Source organism: Penicillium psychrofluorescens, assembly GCF_964197705.1.
Source record: "Penicillium psychrofluorescens genome assembly, chromosome: 6".
In the NCBI taxonomy this organism is placed as follows: domain Eukaryota; kingdom Fungi; phylum Ascomycota; class Eurotiomycetes; order Eurotiales; family Aspergillaceae; genus Penicillium; species Penicillium psychrofluorescens.
In genome coordinates, this window is record NC_133444.1 from 620,957 (window position 1) to 639,849 (window position 18,893).

At 53.8% G+C, this 18,893-nt stretch overlaps 9 protein-coding genes across 9 annotated transcripts; 6 read left to right on the forward strand and 3 right to left on the reverse strand.

Moving 5' to 3' along the window:
• Window positions 1-8: 8 nt before the first annotated feature.
• Window positions 9-394, reverse strand: PFLUO_LOCUS8748 (uncharacterized protein; the record flags this gene model as incomplete). The annotated part of the gene is made up of 2 exons (XM_073786507.1): window positions 9-326; window positions 380-394. The coding sequence occupies 2 exons, from the start codon at window positions 392-394 to the stop codon at window positions 9-11; spliced, it is 333 nt and encodes a 110-aa protein (XP_073642756.1).
• A 286-nt stretch (window positions 395-680) lies between these two features.
• Window positions 681-1,933, forward strand: PFLUO_LOCUS8749 (uncharacterized protein; the record flags this gene model as incomplete). The annotated part of the gene is made up of 3 exons (XM_073786508.1): window positions 681-704; window positions 792-1,289; window positions 1,346-1,933. The coding sequence occupies 3 exons, from the start codon at window positions 681-683 to the stop codon at window positions 1,931-1,933; spliced, it is 1,110 nt and encodes a 369-aa protein (XP_073642757.1).
• A 530-nt stretch (window positions 1,934-2,463) lies between these two features.
• Window positions 2,464-4,554, forward strand: PFLUO_LOCUS8750 (uncharacterized protein; the record flags this gene model as incomplete). Its single annotated transcript, XM_073786509.1, has 2 exons — window positions 2,464-2,629; window positions 2,750-4,554. 2 exons carry the CDS (start codon window positions 2,464-2,466, stop codon window positions 4,552-4,554), a joined length of 1,971 nt encoding a protein of 656 aa, XP_073642758.1.
• A 787-nt stretch (window positions 4,555-5,341) lies between these two features.
• Window positions 5,342-6,823, reverse strand: PFLUO_LOCUS8751 (mitogen-activated serine/threonine-protein kinase; the record flags this gene model as incomplete). The annotated part of the gene is made up of 5 exons (XM_073786511.1): window positions 5,342-5,976; window positions 6,032-6,346; window positions 6,400-6,466; window positions 6,516-6,648; window positions 6,711-6,823. The coding sequence occupies 5 exons, from the start codon at window positions 6,821-6,823 to the stop codon at window positions 5,342-5,344; spliced, it is 1,263 nt and encodes a 420-aa protein (XP_073642759.1).
• Window positions 6,824-7,815: 992 nt separating this feature from the next.
• On the reverse strand, window positions 7,816-10,171 carry PFLUO_LOCUS8752 (uncharacterized protein; the record flags this gene model as incomplete). Its single annotated transcript, XM_073786512.1, has 4 exons — window positions 7,816-7,970; window positions 8,023-9,250; window positions 9,305-9,569; window positions 9,618-10,171. 4 exons carry the CDS (start codon window positions 10,169-10,171, stop codon window positions 7,816-7,818), a joined length of 2,202 nt encoding a protein of 733 aa, XP_073642760.1.
• A 217-nt stretch (window positions 10,172-10,388) lies between these two features.
• On the forward strand, window positions 10,389-11,263 carry PFLUO_LOCUS8753 (H/ACA snoRNP pseudouridylase subunit; the record flags this gene model as incomplete). The annotated part of the gene is made up of 5 exons (XM_073786513.1): window positions 10,389-10,452; window positions 10,522-10,569; window positions 10,625-10,725; window positions 10,784-10,929; window positions 10,984-11,263. 5 exons carry the CDS (start codon window positions 10,389-10,391, stop codon window positions 11,261-11,263), a joined length of 639 nt encoding a protein of 212 aa, XP_073642761.1.
• Window positions 11,264-11,811: 548 nt separating this feature from the next.
• Window positions 11,812-12,702, forward strand: PFLUO_LOCUS8754 (CDP-diacylglycerol-serine O-phosphatidyltransferase; the record flags this gene model as incomplete). Its single annotated transcript, XM_073786514.1, has 4 exons — window positions 11,812-11,819; window positions 11,912-11,949; window positions 12,088-12,269; window positions 12,334-12,702. 4 exons carry the CDS (start codon window positions 11,812-11,814, stop codon window positions 12,700-12,702), a joined length of 597 nt encoding a protein of 198 aa, XP_073642762.1.
• A 485-nt stretch (window positions 12,703-13,187) lies between these two features.
• PFLUO_LOCUS8755 (uncharacterized protein) lies at window positions 13,188-13,583 on the forward strand (the record flags this gene model as incomplete). Its single annotated transcript, XM_073786515.1, has 1 exon — window positions 13,188-13,583. One exon carries the CDS (start codon window positions 13,188-13,190, stop codon window positions 13,581-13,583), a length of 396 nt encoding a protein of 131 aa, XP_073642763.1.
• Window positions 13,584-15,815: 2,232 nt separating this feature from the next.
• Window positions 15,816-16,686, forward strand: PFLUO_LOCUS8756 (Protein SLG1; the record flags this gene model as incomplete). Its single annotated transcript, XM_073786516.1, has 2 exons — window positions 15,816-16,137; window positions 16,196-16,686. The coding sequence occupies 2 exons, from the start codon at window positions 15,816-15,818 to the stop codon at window positions 16,684-16,686; spliced, it is 813 nt and encodes a 270-aa protein (XP_073642764.1).
• Window positions 16,687-18,893: the final 2,207 nt, after the last annotated feature.

Below are 18,893 nucleotides of genomic sequence, written 5' to 3' on the forward strand. Positions count from 1 at the left end.
ATCATCCATCACTTCAACCGGAGAATCCCACCCACCCGCTTCCGTAGCCGCCCAAACCAATCCCGGTTGGGCGCTTCGTCGAACTCGCGAATGAGATTGTCGTAGTGGTCTGGGCTGCTTGCTGGATGCCGCAGTTTCGGGGGTAGCGGGTACCGGCGCGCATAGCGGTCATCTAGAAGGGAGGAGAGGGCGTTCACAGAGGAGTCTGGGAGTGCAGTTGGCTTGTCGAGGCGCGACTGCAGGTAGGACTGGATGGAGACGGAGGCCGGGCGGACATTATCGACGGGCCAGTGTTTGAGAAGATGGGCGAGACGAGACGGGAGGGTCTGGACAGTTGTTAGTTTCTCATTGGGATGAGATGGTCACTGTGTAGACATACCGTCGGTTTCGACATGGTGGCAGTTAGTGGATGGCAAAAGACGAAGCCGCGCCGGCTGATCTTTCCGAGCTGCCTAGATGGATGCCTGGCGCTTCAGGCCTTTCACCGCCCCCGGATTGCGCCGCCCTTCTTGCCATCTCGACTCTCTCATCTTCTTCTCTCTCATCCCTAACGCCTCGCCTCCATCACGCCCTCGTTTCTCCCCCCTTCTCCCCTTCTCCTAATCCTATAGTCGTTTTCTTCTGCTTTGTTTTCTTGTCCTTCTGGTCTTTTTTTCGGTCGCTTCGCCGCTCAGCTCGTCATGAGCTCGCAGCGCTATCAACGGGTATGATCACCTATCCGCCCCCCTCCGCTGATCCCCATCATCCCAAGAGAGAAGAAACAAAGAAGCTAACAAGAATACGATCATCAGGTCAACGCCCATGACGAAGAGGAAGGGCCACATTCCTACTCGTTGAACCCAGCCCGATCCGATCTCACCCCCTCTTCTCCGCCACCCTCGTTTCGATCTCGTTCATCCTCGCCGTCCTCGAGACGTCTGCTACACGGCGAGGACCCGCTCCGGAACGACGAGGACCAGACGCTGGCGGATGCTTTTGACGATGAAGATGGATCCGACGACGATAATGAACCCGACGATAGGCAGCGGTTGATGCGAGCAAATTCGGATTACCGCTCACTCGATGATAATAATAACGGCCCCGGCACTGCGGCATCCTCGTCCGAGTCTATGGGCGGGCAGCAGGATCAGACCCGGGCTCCTGGCATTATACGGCGGCCGACAATATTGCCCTCTTTTAATACGCCTGCCTCGGGAGGTAGTCGGTCGATTACGGCGTCTAATGATGGTGTCTTTGCCAACCTGTCCGCTAAGCCGGAACGGGGCGAGAAGAATGAGGACCTCCCTCCAGTAAGTTGAGGTCATTGTGGTGACGGTTTGGGTTTGCTGACGTTTCTGGTGTCCAGTCATACGAAGAAGCCGCCGCTGATGCGACGCCCCCATATTGGGAGACCACGATCGTTGCGCCCGGTATCTCATCCGACGAAGTCTACGTCGATGGACTACCTGTCGGATCTGTGTTCTCTTTTGTGTGGAACGCGATGATTTCCATGTCCTTCCAGCTGGTCGGTTTCCTGTTGACCTATCTCCTGCACACCACCCACGCCGCAAAGAACGGCAGCCGAGCGGGCCTTGGGCTCACCCTTGTCCAATATGGCTTCTATATGAAAGGCAGCAATGACCCCGACTCCGACGGCGGAGACGGGGGCCAATATGGAAGCGCGCCACCCGACCCCAACAGCCACAGCTTCGATCCGAACACCGTTGGCGAGAACTCGGGTGGCGGTGGTGGTAATGGGGGCGCCATGACTACCATCAGCACCAGCGAATGGATCTCATACGTCCTGATGATTGTCGGCTGGTTTATTCTCATTCGCGCCGTCAGCGACTTCCTTCGCGCCCGGCGGCACGAGCAGCTAGTATTGCAGAGTCCCGACCGCGGACTGGGAGTGCCGGTGATCGCAGAGGGTGAGCGGTCCGAGACCGTTGTCTAGAGCATTGCTGTCTACCATACATACGAGGCTACTTTTTATTCTTTTCTTTTTTGGGCACACGCGGAACAATGGACCTGGGAATTCTTTGGACGGCATCATCAGTCGCAGGCGTTGGAGGGATGGAGTTCCTGTACCGACATCACCGGACTCTCCTTTCTGCATTTCTTTTTTTTTTTCTGGTTTCAGCCATCTTGTTGTCCCTGTAACTACTTGGGAGATACCATGAGCGAATACATATACCTTCTGCCCGATCGCGGGGATGCCCAGCCTTGTTCTCGATCAACGACGCGTACTGCGCCACCCGTAGGCAACCTTCTTTCTTGTCCTCCTTGTACTTTTGTGTGGCCACGCAAGCCAGGGAGATCCGAAAAGCGTTTGATTTCCCTCATTGTTGACGGACTGACGTACCTGTTCCACCCCTCGCAACCTCGGTCCTTGTCCTTATCTGTCTATCCCTTCCACACACCACACACTTCCACACTCTCTCTTTTTCTCTAAAGAAACCCCAACTGGATCGCGGCCAGTGTCCCATGTCGACCGCTGCTGCTGCCAGTCCCGCCCAGGGGCCTGTTGAGGCTCGCTCGCTGTCGGCCGTAACCGCCATCGCATCCAACCCCCCCGCCTATCCGCGCAATCCGACCCAGAAGAAGCTCGACCCGCTGGTGCTGTATATCGTGCGAGTTCCGGGGAGCAAAGGTAAGCTACCTAGCTCAGCTGTGATATTGCGATGCTAGAACTGTCGTAATGTGCCGGAGTGAACCGGTCTGTCCGTGTTATCAAGAACCGAGCTAACGACTGCCTTGACGGCATCAACAGACATCTTCCTCTCCCCTCTCAAACCACCCACCAAATCGAGCATCTCAGCGGAAGCTATCAATGCATCCCTCTACTATCTCCACGTCGCGACGCCGGACGATGATGCGGTGCTACAGCAAGTGGACCGCGAGCGCGAGGAGCAGGCACAGCTAAGGAAGGAAGCACCGGAGGCTGGCGGCGACATGGACGACCCTGCATACCGAGAGTTTGCACGGTTGAATAATGTGCGCCGAAAGCCTGTGGGGACGGTAGAGGGGGATGCGCCAGAACCGCCGCCGCATCAAGAGCTGCCGCTGCCTCTGGAGGAGCAGGTGCCTCCTCCCGCTCTACCCCGGCGACCTGCTCCGATGCCCAAGGTCTCGGCGGAGAATGTGTCGTTCCCAGGGACGCCAGTTACGACTGCACAGACTGGGGAACAGTCGATAGCGCGGCGACCTCTGCCTCTTCTACCGAAAAATGAAGAGTCATGGTCTGGTGCTCCGTCGACTGGCGACCCTCCCAAGCAAGTCAATCGGTGGAGCACATTCGCCGGACATATGCACGGTCAGAGGGAGAAGCATGAAGGGCCTGCGGATGGCCGTCACAGCTTGGACTCTCACAGACCGCCATTACCACCCCGGCCCTCCCACGGCCGCCCTGGTTCAGCACAGAGAAGCCCCGGGCAGTCGCCTACTCGACGTCAAGGATGTCAGGACAGCCATGCCCCCACAGGCTTCCACATCACGCTCATCCGGCGCGATCCCGCAACCGGGACTCAATGGAACGTGGCGACGATCTCCACGCCGCGGATGGACCGCAATGCCATTGATATCGAGATCTCCACACCAGGTTATAACCGGTTCATTGGCTCCAATGAGCCGCTTTCTCTCGCTAATGTGGCAGCCAATCTTCCCACGGCCTCCGGCCGTCCTGGATCCTCTTCAAACATGCCTCCCCCCGCAACTAATCCAAGTGCACAACCGTCAGCCCCGCGCAAGTTCCACCGCGAGCTTTGCGTCTCGAAACCCTTCGATGAATCTGCCGCGCACGGCACCGACTACGCAGATAGCCCGACAATGCCATCCAGGCTGAAAAGCGGCTACTATGTCTTTTCCTCGCCGTGGAACGGCACCTGCACCTTCTCCAGCAGTGTCAACGGCCGCAGTCTCAAATGCAAACACATGATATCCGGCCCGGGTGGGAACACGCCAGCCTTTGGAGATGCCGACGCGCCCCCAGCCTTGACAGTCGCCGAGCTGCGCTTCAACACGCCCTTCCAGGCAGCCAATCTACACACCCACGCCAACCACGCCTCTCACAAACCACATCCACACCATATCTCGGTCTTCTCACAGAGCCAGCACACCGACTTAACAACCGCAGACACCACCACCACTATCTCACCAACCACCCACTCAAAACGCAACTCCTTCTCCCAACTCCTCAACCCAAACACCTACAACCGCCCGCGCGCCCAGTCGGGAGCATCTGGGTCTGCGGATCTAACCAACAAGAGCCATCACCCTCTCGTTCCCCGCCGCACATCCCTCCGAACACCGCGCTTCCCGCGCCAGAACCAATTCCACCTCCCTTCCTCTCATTCGAACCAACATCAACATCATCGCAGTATCAGCACGAGCAGCGGCGGGCCCGACTCCGACGAGGACCGTCTCGATTTTTCTCTTGCGCGCGAGCCGGCTGGGGGTGGGATGCGCGGGAAGAGCGCGAAGTTGGGCAAGCTTGTTGTTGAGGATGAGGGGATTAAGATGCTGGATTTGGTGGTTGCGGCTTGTATGGCTGTTTGGTGGCGGGGGTATTATTATTGATTGATCCACGGATGAAATCTGATTTTTTTGGGGGATTGAATTGGCATTGGCATTGGCATTGGCATGGACAGAGGCGCTTTGATTTCGGAATTTACTTGCTTGCATTTTCATCACCATCTTGCTTGGAGCGAGCTTGCTTCTTCTTTAGCATCTATCAGGTAGTTATAGTTAACTAGTATTCGGGAGAGTGGGTTATGTCCCAGACTCGTTCGGTTTCTATTCAACTGTTGAACTTTTGCTCAATTCCATTCCATCCTCCGCTCTAACTTCTTTTCTCTCTCTTTACCCTCTCTATCTAATACTGTGGCTTATCCTGCAGACATGCAAACGACGAAAAAGCCGTGCTCGACTTGGCACCATCCGACGTAGATAGACAGAGACATAGACATGAACATGAACTAGCAAGAAACTGTGTAGCAGAACGTGGGGGAGCAATAACAAAAATAAAGGACCGCAGAAAGAAGGGGGCATACACACTCGGAAAATGCAATGGTTGTCTAGTATTTTTTTCTCTCAGAGGCAAATAAGTAGCATCAATCAATCATCTCTTGTGGCTAATTCATTATATCGACAAGCAGGCTAGAAGGAACACTGTGTGTGCTTTGTTCGATGACGAAAAGATGGGGCAGAAACCCGGACAGAGGTGAAACGGAACGAGACGAGACAAGCATGAACATAGATATGCGCAGAGGGGTAGGGCAAAGGGCAAGGGCAAGGGCAAAAATGAATGATAATATATTCGCCAGCAGATATAATAAGCAGAAGATCAAACGCACAGAAAGAAAGATCAATGCTGCACGTCCATGCCGCGCTGCAGCGACGCTTCCAGATCGTTCGGGGGACCGCCGCCGAGAACCGCCTCCTGGGGCTTGGGCTCCTCAGTCTTCCAGGCGTGTTGCTGGTTATCCGGGATAGGGATATTAGTCTGCTGAGCCATCTGCTGCTGCTGGGCAGCCTGGGCCTGAGACTGCTGGCGCACAGTCGCGCGGAAGCGGACGACTTCATCGAGAATCATGCGGCGCATCTCCGGGACGTCGTCGACGACTTCGAACTGGAAGTCAAAGGTTGTGGGGCAGGTGGGCTCGTCGGAGGCATCGTGCCAGATGTGGAGGTAGGGGTGCTCGAGGGCTTCTTCGACAGAGACGCGCGACGACGGGTCAAAGGCCAGCATGCGGTCTAGCAGATCCAGGGCGTCGGGGTTGGCGTTCGGGAACAGCCGCTGGAAGACAACCTTGGGCATGAAGGGGAGGTTGCGCACGTACTCTTGGGCACGGGGAGATCCGATGCGCGACAGGGTCTCTTCGTTCGGTGTGCCCAGGTAGTGCAGGATCTGGTTCAGCTGATCGACGTAGTCGCGGCCCTTGAAGAAGGGTCGGCCGCCTAGCAGCTCGGCCAGGATGCAGCCCACTGACCACACATCAACTAGAAAATGGTTGTTAACAATGGCATGACCAGAAAGAGAGGGGAGACGACGTACTGGCTTTGGTGTAGCTCTGGAAGCTCAGCATGATCTCGGGCGCGCGGTACCATCTCGTCGCCACGTACTCGGTCATGTACCCGGCGTTCTCCTCCGGGTCGATAGAGAAGCCACGGGCCAGACCGAAGTCACAGATCTTGAGCTCGCAGTCCGCATTGACCAGCAGGTTGCCGGGCTTCAAGTCCCGGTGCAGCACATTGGCCGAATGGATGTACTTGAGCCCGCAGAGGATCTGGTAGATGAAGGATTGGAAGTGTGCGTCCGTCAATGGCTGTCCGGAGCGAATGATAGCCGCCAAGTCACATTCCATCAGTTCTGTGATGGAGTTAGAAAGAGAGCACTCGTGTAAAACAGGGCAGGCTGCCTACCTTCGTAGAGATATGTTTCGTTGAAGTTATCCGGTCGGGGAATGTCCATGTCGTATAGACAAGTGATCTAGCACCGGTCAGCCTCAGTCAATCCCCGAGAAAGAGAAATCACATACATTGCGGTGGCCACGGAAATGCTGGAGCAACTTAATCTCCCGCAGAGCCCGCTTGGCCAGGATCTTCTTGCTGAACACATTGGTGACCTTCTTGACGGCGACGCCTTCGCCGGTCTGGGTGTTGGTCGCAGCACTGTTCACAGCGAGGGTTAACACTACCATCCTCTCTTTGGCTAGGTGACCGGGAAACCCCACCAGACAATACCGTATGCGCCCTGGCCCAGCTCCTTGGTGACATTGTAATTGTCGTTGACGATGAAATCCTGGTTGAAGACCTTGAAGACCTTGCGACCTTGCAAATCCGCCATGGTGTCGGAGTGTGATCGGAGTGTGATCGGAGTGTAGGAGGTGTGAATCGAGAGAAAGGGGGAGGGATCCTCGAAGCGAGTGTGATGGGATTCCAAAGCCCCGCAGTATCGCGCGGGAGATTGAACAGGGGAGAGTTCGCTTCGGGCGCAGGCTACTGCACGGGAGGGCAGCAGAGGATTCGAATATTCTGGAAGGATTCGGGTCTGGAAGCGACAGAAATGAGGCTCAATCGAACCTGATGACGTGGAGGGAGGGGAGGGGGAGGGGTGAGGTGGTGGTGGTGATGGTGGTTGGTGGGGAGTGTGAAGGGAGATGGTGTAGTGAAGAGTGGACTTAAAGAAGAGGAAGAAGAGAAGGAAGAGAAGAACAAGAAGAGAGAAGAAGCAGTTGAGGACAAAGAGGCCAAACCACGATCCAAAGTGAATGAAAACAAGTCAAGAGTTGTCCGAGGGGCAGAACTAAGAGTGAAGTGGAGGCAGAACGTGGGCCAGTCTCGACCGCGTCTGAAACAAACACTCTCGAGTCTTTCACTACGACAAGGAAACGACGGAACGACCGTAACGGCTACATAATATAGACTCCAGATTCATCCCTCCGATCGCGATCTGGCCTTCGTCGATTCAGCCCTACGAAGAAGGTCCGGTCCATGGATCCCGGAATTAGGGCTGTGGATCCCAACGGTGCTTGGATTTCCCTTGTCTCTCCCGCCGCCGCTCCTTATCAGAGATCATGGCTGGGCGTCCACCAGTCAGCCCCGGGGAGAACATCGTGAGCTCCACGTCGCCCAAGACAGGAAAATGGTTTTCTTAGAAATACCGTTTTCGCAGAGAATTTCCAACGACCATATTTGCATCAAGGGTCCCGTCGTGCGAGTATAAGGCTCTGTTTACTCTACTACATTAATTATGTATGGGGATATATTAGTGGAATACAGTAGAGTATCCGCATGTACTTCATTTCACTTTCCGTAATTCGGTAACACATATCTTCCCTACAGTGCGTTTTCCATCCGACGCTCCTTGCGCAATGCCCGGAGCTTGGCCCGTACGTCGTCTAGGGGGACCATGACACCCAGTTTCTGGGTGGCAGGATCGTCGCGATTTCTCACGTTAACAGAGCGCGACTCCTTCTCTTGGGCGCCGACGACTGTGAGGGTATTAGTATTTTTTCCCCGTAAATAGAAAAGAAGTTAACCTACCGAAGATAAAGTTATAACTCGATAATTGTGCCGAGCGAATTTTCTTTTGCAAAGTGTTGCCGCTGATGTCGATGTCGACGTTCAGTTTGTCACCCTGGAGGATCTGCTGCAGCTCCTCGACGTAATCGTTGACAGTGGGCATGACGGGCACGATCATAATCTGGCGAGGACTGATCCAGAACGGCCACTTGCCACCATAGTGCTCGATCAGGATGCCCAGGAACCGCTCGAAACTGCCGATGATGGCGCGGTGGATGACCACGGGGCGGGCACGGCCGGGGCCGGGCTCGTTCGCCTTGGTCTCGCCCTCCTTGGCTTCGGACTTCTCATTGGTCATGTACTCCAACTTGAAGTTGACGGGAGCCTGGTAATCCAGCTGGATGGTGGCACACTGGAACTCGCGCTTGAGGGCGTCGGCGATGGTGATGTCGATCTTCGGGCCGTAGAACGCACCGTCGCCCTCATCGATGAACCAGTCGTTGCCCTTGAATTTGGTCATGGCCGCCTTCAGCTGCTCCTCGGCATAATCCCAGGTCTTTTTCTCACCGAGATACTTCTCAGGGCGGGTAGAGAGCTTCAGCTGGAAGGTGAAGCCAAACAGGCCGTAGATGGACTGCAGGAAATCAAAGATGCCTTCAATCTCCGACATGATCTGATGCGGTTCGCAGAGAATGTGGCTGTCATCCTGTTGGAATTTCCGCACACGAGTAAGACCACTCAGGGCACCGGAAGCCTCGTTACGGTGCAAGACACCAAAGTCTGCGATTCTCATAGGAAGCTCACGGTAACTCCGGTCACGGTGACCAAAGAGAAGAAAGTGGCCGGGGCAGTTCATGGGCTTCAGAGCCCACTCCCGCTTCTCAACGTCCAGCTTGAACATGTCATCCGCGTAGTGTTGCCAGTGGCCAGAGGTCTTCCAGACAGCCACATCGTACATGTTCGGGGTCTGCACTTCTTGGTAGCCTCGCTTGCGGTACTCGGACCGCAGAAGCGACTGGATGGCGTTGACAATCCGGGTTCCGTTGGGGAGCAGGAAAGGGCATCCGGGGGAAGCTTCGTCGAAGAAAAACAGCTCCTGCTCCTTCCCGATCTTCTGGTGGTTGCGTTTCTCGGCCTCTTCCAGGAACTTCAGATGCTCGGACATTTGCTTCTTGTCCGGGAATGCGACACCACGAATTCGCTGCAGAGAGTCGTTCTTCTGATCGCCCAGGAAATAGGCCGACGAGTTCTATGCCAAGATTTAGAATATTGGATCTGCTTTTTCATGGCTGGGTCACCTTACCTGCATGATCTTAAAGGTCTTGATCTTGCCGGTGTTCTGGATGTGCGGTCCTCGGCAAAGGTCGACCAGGGTACCGCAACGGTAGACCGTGCTCTTCTCCCCGGTGACCAGCTTGTCAATGTAGTGCAGCTTGTACTTGCTGTACGAGAACATCTTCCTGAGGTTCTCCTTGGTGACCTCCAGCCGGTCGAAGCTCTGCTTCTCCTTGAATATCCGCGATGCTCGGCTATCGAGCGGCGCCCAGTCGGTCTCTCGAACCACACGCCTGTGACCGTTCAGTAACAATTCGCAACACCTGTTGAGTGTGACTCACCCTTCCGGAATAGCCATATCATAGAAAAAGCCCTGAGCAGTCGGGGGACCGTGGGAAAGGAGACAATGGTATTCGCATTCGCAGGCCTCACCCAGACAGTGGGCACTGGAGTGCCAGAAGACCTCCCTGCCCTCGGGGTGGGTGAAAGGAATGAGAACGACCTTGCAATCGCGCTCCAAGGGACGGTTCAGATCCCACAACTCTCCGTCCACCTTGGCAATCACCACATTGGCGCTCACGTCCTTGGGCACATCTCGCAGGAAAGACCCCGGGGTGGTCTCGAAGGCTTTGGCGGGGACGGGCGAGGGGTTGCCGTCGCCAATGTCCAGGGTGACATTGATTTCAGGCTTCGGGCAGGTTTTGATATCTTCAAGAGATTGCTGCCACAGTTCCTCAAACAGCTTGTTCCGCTCGACAATGAAATCTGGGAGGGTGTCGGCGCTCGGTGCGGCGTTCTTCTTGTTTGGCGGGGCAGCGGCGGGCTCAGCAGCAGCATTCTCACCCTTGGCGGCGGCGGGCCGGACAGGCAGGTCCTTGGGGGCCTCAGAAGCCATGACGGTAGTACTTCAACGACTGAGCAGGAGGTCTTGGGGGGGGGAACTGAAGAGTGGTGACTCAAGTACACAATCGACACAGATCCAAAATGAGGGACTGGGCGGTGAGTCATGTGATGGCCCACTGCCCTGGCTACTAGCGACACTTGACCCGTTCGAGATTTGCACCAGGAAAACTTCAATTCCCCCCATTTCTTCCCCTAACGCCAAATTCAACATGTCATTCCGTGGAGGCCGTGGTGCTGCCGGTGGCGGCCGCGGTGGTTTTGGCGGTCGTGGAGGTATGCAATCCGCCCTCGGGGTCGAGTTGTGGGAGGTCGGCGAGAGCTAACGAAATTTTTTTTCTCCAGGTCGCGGAGGCTTCCAACCGTCGTTCGGTCCGCCCGCGCAAGTTCTCGGTAATTATATGCGAATTCTACGTGGTTTTTGGATCTATTGCTGATATTCCGGCAGAGATGGGAACGGTCATGCACGCTTGCGAAGGCGAAATGGTCTGCGAATCGATCAACCCGAAGATCCCCTACTTCAACGCTCCGATCTACCTCGAGAACAAGGTGCGCCCCGGACCAGACTCTTTCGGATCGAATTGTTGCGCTAATCAATTGAGATTAGACTCCCATCGGCAAGGTCGACGAGGTTCTGGGTCCTATCACCCAGCTGTACTTCACCATCAAGCCCCAGGAAGGCATTGTCGCAACGTCGTTCAAGCCCGGCGACAAGGTGTTTATTGGCGGTGACAAGCTGCTTCCTCTGGAGAAGTATGATATTCCTCACCGGTTCTTGCCATGCCAGTACTGACGTTCGCAATCCAGGTTCCTCCCCAAGCCCAAGGCCCCCGGTGGTGCTAAGCCCAAGCGTGCTGGCGGTGCCCGCGGCGGTGCTCCTCGCGGTGGCCGTGGTGGCCGCGGTGGCTTCTCTCGCGGCGGCGGTGGTGGTTTCTCTCGCGGCGGCGGCGGTTTCTCCCGTGGCGGTGGTGGTGGGTTCTCCCGTGGCGGCTCGCGTGGAGGCTTCTCTCGTGGCGGCGGTGGTGGCTTCTCTCGGGGTGGTCCCCGGGGTGGTTCGCGTGGTGGTGGCTTCCGTGGTAGCCGGTAGAGAGGGATTCACCAGCACACTGTCTTCTTTTGGCGTTTGGGGGACTCGGGAGCTTTTCCAGGAATATCGTTCTTCTTGTGCATCCTGACACAACTTGGCCGTTCTGTGGCTGCAGGGACTGTAGAATATATCCAGTCACAAAAAAATCAATGGCTTGTTCAATATGATTAACTACATGTAGAACTACTACTCCTCTAGTCTCTTCGTGGCTGTGTGTGGCGCAGGGCACCACCGCCTTCTAAACCTGCTGCCCTTCGGAATGACGTTGACCGCTTCATTGTGCGTCCGTCAACACTCCACAACAAACCACTCCATTCTACCCTCGTAAACCTCCGGTGACCTCTCTTGATCTCTCTATTCCTATCCACTTGAGCATGTCACGCCGGACATCCGCCATGGCACGCAGCGATCCTTCGACCAAAGGTGTCCCGCCTTCGGGCGACGGAGGTTGGCTCGCCAATTCCTTGTTTTCACCCGGCCATGGCTCACAATTCGCAGGTCAGGAAAAGCAAAAGATGCTTCTTTCGTCGGAGAAAGGGCATTTCAGTATGGTGAAGTAAGCCTCCTTCCTGTTGCTGTGTTTTTTTTTTTTTTTTTTGAGGGGGGGCCTCATCTCGAGTAACCGGACTGACTTGATTCTTTCTCTAGAGCTCTCCATCTGGCTGATCTGGTCACTGAGCTTAATGGTATGATATCCCCTCGGCCTTCGACTGGACCATTGATTGACATCTCACAGGTTTCTGCGGAGGCAAGCACCGCGTTTTCTTTTTTCTTCCCTCTCTCGCTCTCCCCGCACGGAGCAGCCTTGCTAACTGCCGATCCAGTGATGTCCGTTTTCTCGTCGATGCGCTACTGTCTCGGTGACCCGTCGGACTACTGCTCTCTATGGGCGGCTCTTGCGTTCATGCCGTTCGGTCTGTTCTTCGATTTCATGGATGGAAAGATTGCACGGTGGCGCAAGAAGTCGTCGTTGATGGGCCAGGAGCTTGACTCGCTGGCAGATCTCGTACGTGGGCTTGATCCCCGAACATAAATGATGTGGTACTTACGCTCTGAGTCTTCTTGTTTAGATCTCCTTCGGCCTCGCTCCCGCCTCTGCAGCATTCGCTCTCGGCATCCGCACCCCGCTCGACCATCTCCTCCTGGCCTTCTTTGTTCTCTGCGGTCTGACCCGTCTGGCTCGGTTTAACGTCACAGTTGCGGTGCTGCCCAAGGATAGCAGCGGCAAATCCAAGTATTTTGAAGGCACGCCCATCCCGACTACTCTGGCTATTTCCTCGCTCATGGCGTACTGGGTATCGCAAAGCTGGACCCACGAGAACATTCCCTTCGGTCTTGTTGCAGAAGGCTCCGTTTTTGAATTCCACCCGGTGGCCCTGATGTTTGTCCTGCACGGTTGTCTGATGGTTAGCAAGACGATACACATCCCCAAGCCCTGATTTTTCTTTTCTTTTGGGAGGACAGGCAAGGATTGGAGGATACCCTAATTGTCTGGATCTGTTGTCCGTCTTCTTGCATGGATGATAAACGATGAAAATAGATCTTTGAGACAAGTAGCAAGCCGGGACACGAGATCTTCAATATACAGAAACGACGGGCGATCAATTATTGGGTCCTGTCATTATCAGCCTCAACAGCCACCCGTTTCGTGGCTTCTTCAACTAATTCCATGGTACGCGTAGTGTGCAAAGTCTGGTTCTCCAGGGCAGCCTTTAGGGTTAGTAGATGTATGCAATATTGACCAGCACATCGCGGTGATGGATGGATAGCGTCATCCTTTTCAGACATGTCTCCGGGTGTTCCTGTCAGTCGTTCCTTTCGAATGTCACTGTCCGTATATTCGGGGTCTTCTCAAGCCAAGGTAGGAAGTATCTACAGACTCACGATATAAAGACTAAATTAAACATGACAGTCACAATCCACCATGGCCATCTTTTACCAGAAGACCCAGGAGATGACCACCTACCAAAACTCCACCAATCCCTCCATCCGCCAATGTTTCCATTGCGAAAGCGAACACCTCATCGAAAAGGTCGCCAACGAGGATATCCCCAACGGCAACGCGCGCAGACCCTATCTGCGCTGCGAAGCATGCGGCAACTTCCAGTGCTGGCTGGATGCTCGCGGATGCAGCGTCCCAAACCCGCTATGCTTGTGCGGTTGGCCTAGCCGGCGACAAGTCGCTGGGGACGGGGCCCGCAAGCCTGGCAGTCTTCACTTTGTGTGCGAGCATGGGCGCTGTTGGTTTTATGAAGAGGTGCTGGATCAGAATGGGAAGCCGGTGGTCGTTGCCCAGAAGAAGTTTCCGGACTGCCATTAAGCATGACTATATTTGGGATGGGGAGGGAAGTGACACTTGCTGTTGTTTTTTTTTTTTATAAAGAGGCTTTTTGTTGGGTCTTTTTAGTATGTGGATAAGTCTGGCTTACTGTGGCTCTCTCTGTATCTTTGTCTCTGTCTGTGAATGTTCGGAAGGTCCGGATAGTTCCTAGGCTTGATATTACGCATGTTCCAAACAGGAAACAAACCCATCAAGGTCTTCTGGAAGTTGTCGTCGGTCGATCAACTCGAGCCAGCAGAAACACTGACGGGTCTTGACCTGTGCGCAGCGAAAGAATCCTTCGGCCGAGTTTTTCTATTTCGTAGTGGAAGGGGTTGTCTTCTTTCTACCGGCGGAGGTGTGGGGACGTTCTAGACAACGCCACCTGTGTGCAGTGAGACAATATCCTTCGAAAGATTCTCTTCTCGACCAGTCTAGAATCGATGATGGTCCTGCGAGGATGCTAATTCTTCACCGTCTATCTCGGACCAAAGGGAAAAATGTAGTCTAAATGGATGCATGAGAAAGTGCAACGTATCTCCGGCGTCACTGTCCCCACCTGGTTACGCTGTCGAAGGGTTCCAGTGAGGTGTCATAAAGACTAAGCTGTCAAGGTCTGTTCTACTTCAATGTCTAATGTAATTGCCAATCCGCTCTCTTGGATGTTATGCCCGGTCGCCATGGAGAATCCGACAAGTCTGGCTGCAGCGGTGACGTGCAAGGGGTGGCATACTGCAAGGCACGGCCAGGGATATATATCTTTGGAGCTGTATATATATCAACGCCACACTCGAATCCAAAGTGGAACATAACGTGGCACGCCTTATCCACTGTCTCATTCGTGTTTATTTAGTTCCAACGGTAACTACCTCTCATCACCGTGACTCCACCAGAGTGTTCCTGAACCGATTCCTTCTGATCCGGCCTGGTTCTGTCCTCAGCCCCGTTATTGGCTGGCTTGGAAATATAACCAACACCTTGACCTAGGCCACATCGCCACTCTACAAAGGCAAATTCTAGGTTATCTGTAGATTAATTCTTGCCACCAGTGTCCGTTGGTCCCGTCGGACACATGTAAATGCGGGATGGCCAGTCTTTTCCCTGGATAGGAGCGGGAGGGCCGAGCGCTGATCCATGGTACAACCGAGTACCCACGGGCGCACCCAGATGTTTGTTGATGCGGGAGCCAGTACAGAAAGAAGAACAATCATCATGGTTGTTCAACACTCTATCTGCCACGGAGTTCTGTACTTCCAATTTCAAGCCCACAGCCTTGCTTGGCGTCCGTCAAGCGAATCCGTTAGTGCGGTTTCGACTAACCCCGGACACGGGAAACGGGCCCCATCGGCTAGCGATCCTTATTACGCTCCGGGATTCGTTAGTGGGAGGACGAGTCCAAACAGCCTTTGTGGTGTTCCAACTGGAGGGTCAAGAAACTGCCAGGCCGAAACGACCACTCTCCGTATTATGCCTCGCAGGATTCTTCGCGTGGCAACAGGAAGTAACTATCGGCCCTGCCACGTCCAGCGCACGCCACTCTGGAGCCACCTCAGCACCACGACCGGCCTAGCGCATGCCGTCGTGTTGCGCGCTTGGCTCCAAGGGGTAAAGCGATCGCCTGGCCACCCCTGATGAGTCAGTATGATGAACATTGGTGATTGGCCCACTCCTGAGTGATGCTGTGTGATGGGTCAGGTGCCCAAAGTACCCGATACCTCTGGGTCGGCGGATCCACCGCCCGTCAGTCAGGTACCGGCTACCTCTGGGAAGGAACGGACCCCTTCCTCCCGCTGGCCCCTAGAGTCCAATCTCCTTTCTCCTGCCTGACCGAATTCGATTCTCATTCTTTCCTTCATCATCATCATCACCACCAGCATACCCACACACTCGTTTTTGTGTTGATCGACCCTCGCCTCGACCCTCTGTTCGACTTTGTCGCTCCTTTTGATTTCGGCCCGCTCGACCCAGTTCACAACTCGACTGGCACTCCTCCCAACACCGATCCCGGTAGACCCCGAACATCTGGCCCTCGAAAACTTCGAACCCTTCGAAACACGCGACGAATGGGCCGACTTTGAGTCCCCCCCAGTTCAAACGCGATTTCTCAACATACATCTTTTCCCCAACAGGTTACGCGGGTCGTTTCCTGATTTTTGATCACTGCGACTGTGTCCGGTGTTGTTTTTTATTCGTCTTCCCTTCCTCTTCGGCGAAACCATAATGGGCTTCACCATGCGGACGGCCCTGACGGCCACCACTCTTTTTCTAGCGGCAGCCACTGAGCCCGTCGCTGAGCCTATCAATGTGCTCGCTGAACGGGCGACGATGCAATATGTCGCCTGCTATGAGAGCAAAGAGGGCCTCACCAACGAGACCTCGTATAATTACCAAAGCCAAGGATGGTGCCAGACCTACTGCTTGAATACGAACGCAGCAGTTTTTGCCATGACAGCCGGATCCGACTGCTTGTGTGGAGAAGAACTGCCTCCCGTAGCAGCAAAAGTTTCGGATAGCAAGTGCAGCACCAAGTGTGATGGGTGGCCCAAAGTTATGTGTATGTTTGGCAGCCTTCCAGTCTAGTCAATCCCCTCTCGCTGACAAACACAATATAGGCGGCGGCACCAACTACTGGTCTGTTTGGCTGACAGGCCTCGAAACCAAGGTCTCCAGCGAAGGCACAACCACCACCAAATCCTCCTCCACCGGTACCTCGACCCAGGAAACCGAGCAATCTGAGGTCTCCTCCTCACAACCGGAAGAGGTGACTGTGACACAATCAGCCGCCGCACAAACGAGCAGTCCATCCAACAGCTCCTCGAGCAGCCACAACACAGCTGCCATTGCGGCTGGGGTGGTGGTTGGTGTGGTTGGGTTTGCCGCGCTTATCGGCGCAGCATTCTTCTTCTACCGCCACAAGAAAAACAAGAGGCGAGCTGAATTCAGCCACGGCGTAGGCGATTATGATTCCCGCGCACCGCCCATGAGTGATTCTCGCTTTGACGGACCCTCCATGGCGCAGCGCCGCCAAAGCAATGGCAGCATCGATGAGAACCATGACTTTTCCCGACGGATCTTGCAGGTTTCCAACCCGGACCACTACTAAGTATCCTGCAAGCCAGAAGAAGGTCTCTTCTCATCGCCATCGCTCCCCTCCTCTTTTCGTCTCCTGGTTATCGGATCGCATGCATCCACCTTCGACCGCCTCACCGCTTGATGAGCCTTCTGTTTCCATATTTTCCTCGGGTTATCTCGCAGCGTTATGATATCGAGCGACATTTGACTTGGCCCGAGTCAGTGTCCAACCTTTGCTTTTTTTTTGTTGGCTGTGTCCTGAGTGTCCGCCGTCTTGGTCTTTGGCTGGAACGTCGCGTTTCTCCTGACTCACTTTTTCGGGAGGCATACCGTTTTATCCTGTCCGAGAACCCGAACGCCGTTCGTGTTCTCCAGTGTGGTGGGATTATAACGGTGCCAACCCTCTCGTATCCGAAAAGGCGTTCCTCTCTCTTCTTCAAACATTATTTCGGCTCTTTCGATGCTAGAATCCTCTCCTTTTTGAGCGACCCGCTCCAATTTTTACTCACACGATTCTTTTTTCTGTTCTCTGTCTCTCTCATCTTGTCTCTTTTCTCTCTCGTGCCTCCCATTCCTGGACATATTTCCCCCCGTCGCCACTTCCCTTGAACCATGACATCTTCTGCTATACTAGCGGTCCAGCTGGCCAGGTCCTGGGATGGGCGGACTGTATGTTGGAAAGAATTAGCCTGTAGTTACTTAATGCGCGAATGGATATGCCCCTCATTCCGAGTTCTGTGGGTTTCAGTGTAGACGTAGCTGGCTTCTAGAACTATACGTAGAGTTATTTGGACCACATAGAGCTTGGTGTCTTGATGTGGGTGCCTCTGTACACGCACCTTTCTTCCGAACCCTGATACGAAGATAATTGCCCGGGCAATTTTCTTTTTGATATCTACTTTGACTTTGATTTTTTTTTTATTTGCTTTTTGATTTCTACTGTCTTTTTTTTTCTCTCTATGGGTCTGGGCGCAGGATGTCATTGGATTTGCCTCCCTACACCCTATTGAAACCCTGAAAAGAGCAGGGGTCTGTAAACCCAAACGTGACGGATTCATTGACCTCTTTTTTGCCACTTGCTATCGGGATCCTTATCGGCCTGGAGACCTAAAAAAAAAAGGTGTCGCAGCTCATTGTAGCATAAAAGGATACATTTTGCTCACTTTCCGTCAGGATGAAATCGTAACTCAATCAATAATCTTTCTTCTGCAAATCCTCTTAAATTCCCATACCAAAGCCACTCTTTCTTTTTATACTTTTATCTCTCTCTATACGATGCCTTCTCCGCCTTCATCAGCCACCAACATTGACTTGCATGCTATGGGTTTCTGGTTCGACCAAGACAGCCTAGACACCAGTCCTTCCATGCAGAGCCAAGGTCCTACCTCTTCTGCTTTTGTTGCAATGGATGGCCATCCATACAATGAATATAGTCAGACACATCCAGAGCTATTGGAACCCACCACCATAGCCCCTTCTTCGTTGACTCGAGATCCCAATCTATTGAAGATGAACGACAACTACTTGAACCATTGCTTTGCCACGGCAGGTGACTCTGAAGAGTTGCGACGACCAAACCATCAGATTCCGCCAGCAACCGACAACATCCCGTCAGCAACAGAGGAGCTACCTGCCAATAGGGTCAGACGCACCACCGCTACCGAGGACCCAATGTGTCCCGGTCAATGGCAAGCAGCCAAGACCGAGTGTGTCTCAAGGGTTTCCATTCATAAGAATGTTAACTTCTAATACAGATGCAATTGGTAGGGACCACCTTAACTCGATTATATGCGGCTGACAAGGCTGTAGATACACCCGCCCATTTTCGTGCGATTCGTCTCTCCTACGACACATCCGAACAAAACACATCCCCGGAAAAACGTACAAGTGTCATGAACCGAAGTGTAACCGGTCCTTCAATCGGAAGGATCATCTACGCAGCCATGAACGAATGGTTCATACACATCTGGTACATCATGGTAACGCTGAGTACTGCTCTCACTGCCATGCTTGATGGATATTGGGAGTCTGCTTGGTGTCTTCAAGATTGTTTCATATTATTGTCATAAATTGTGAATTCCTACAAGCTTATGGTAAAATTTGGGGATGAATATCGGTCAGGTTCAAACGTTGTCTGATCTCATATCGGATACTAGTCCGCATAAGAGATAGGAATATTTAGCTACATAGTGAGTTGAGAATATCAGCCAGACTTTCATCTTAGTTATATATTTAGTT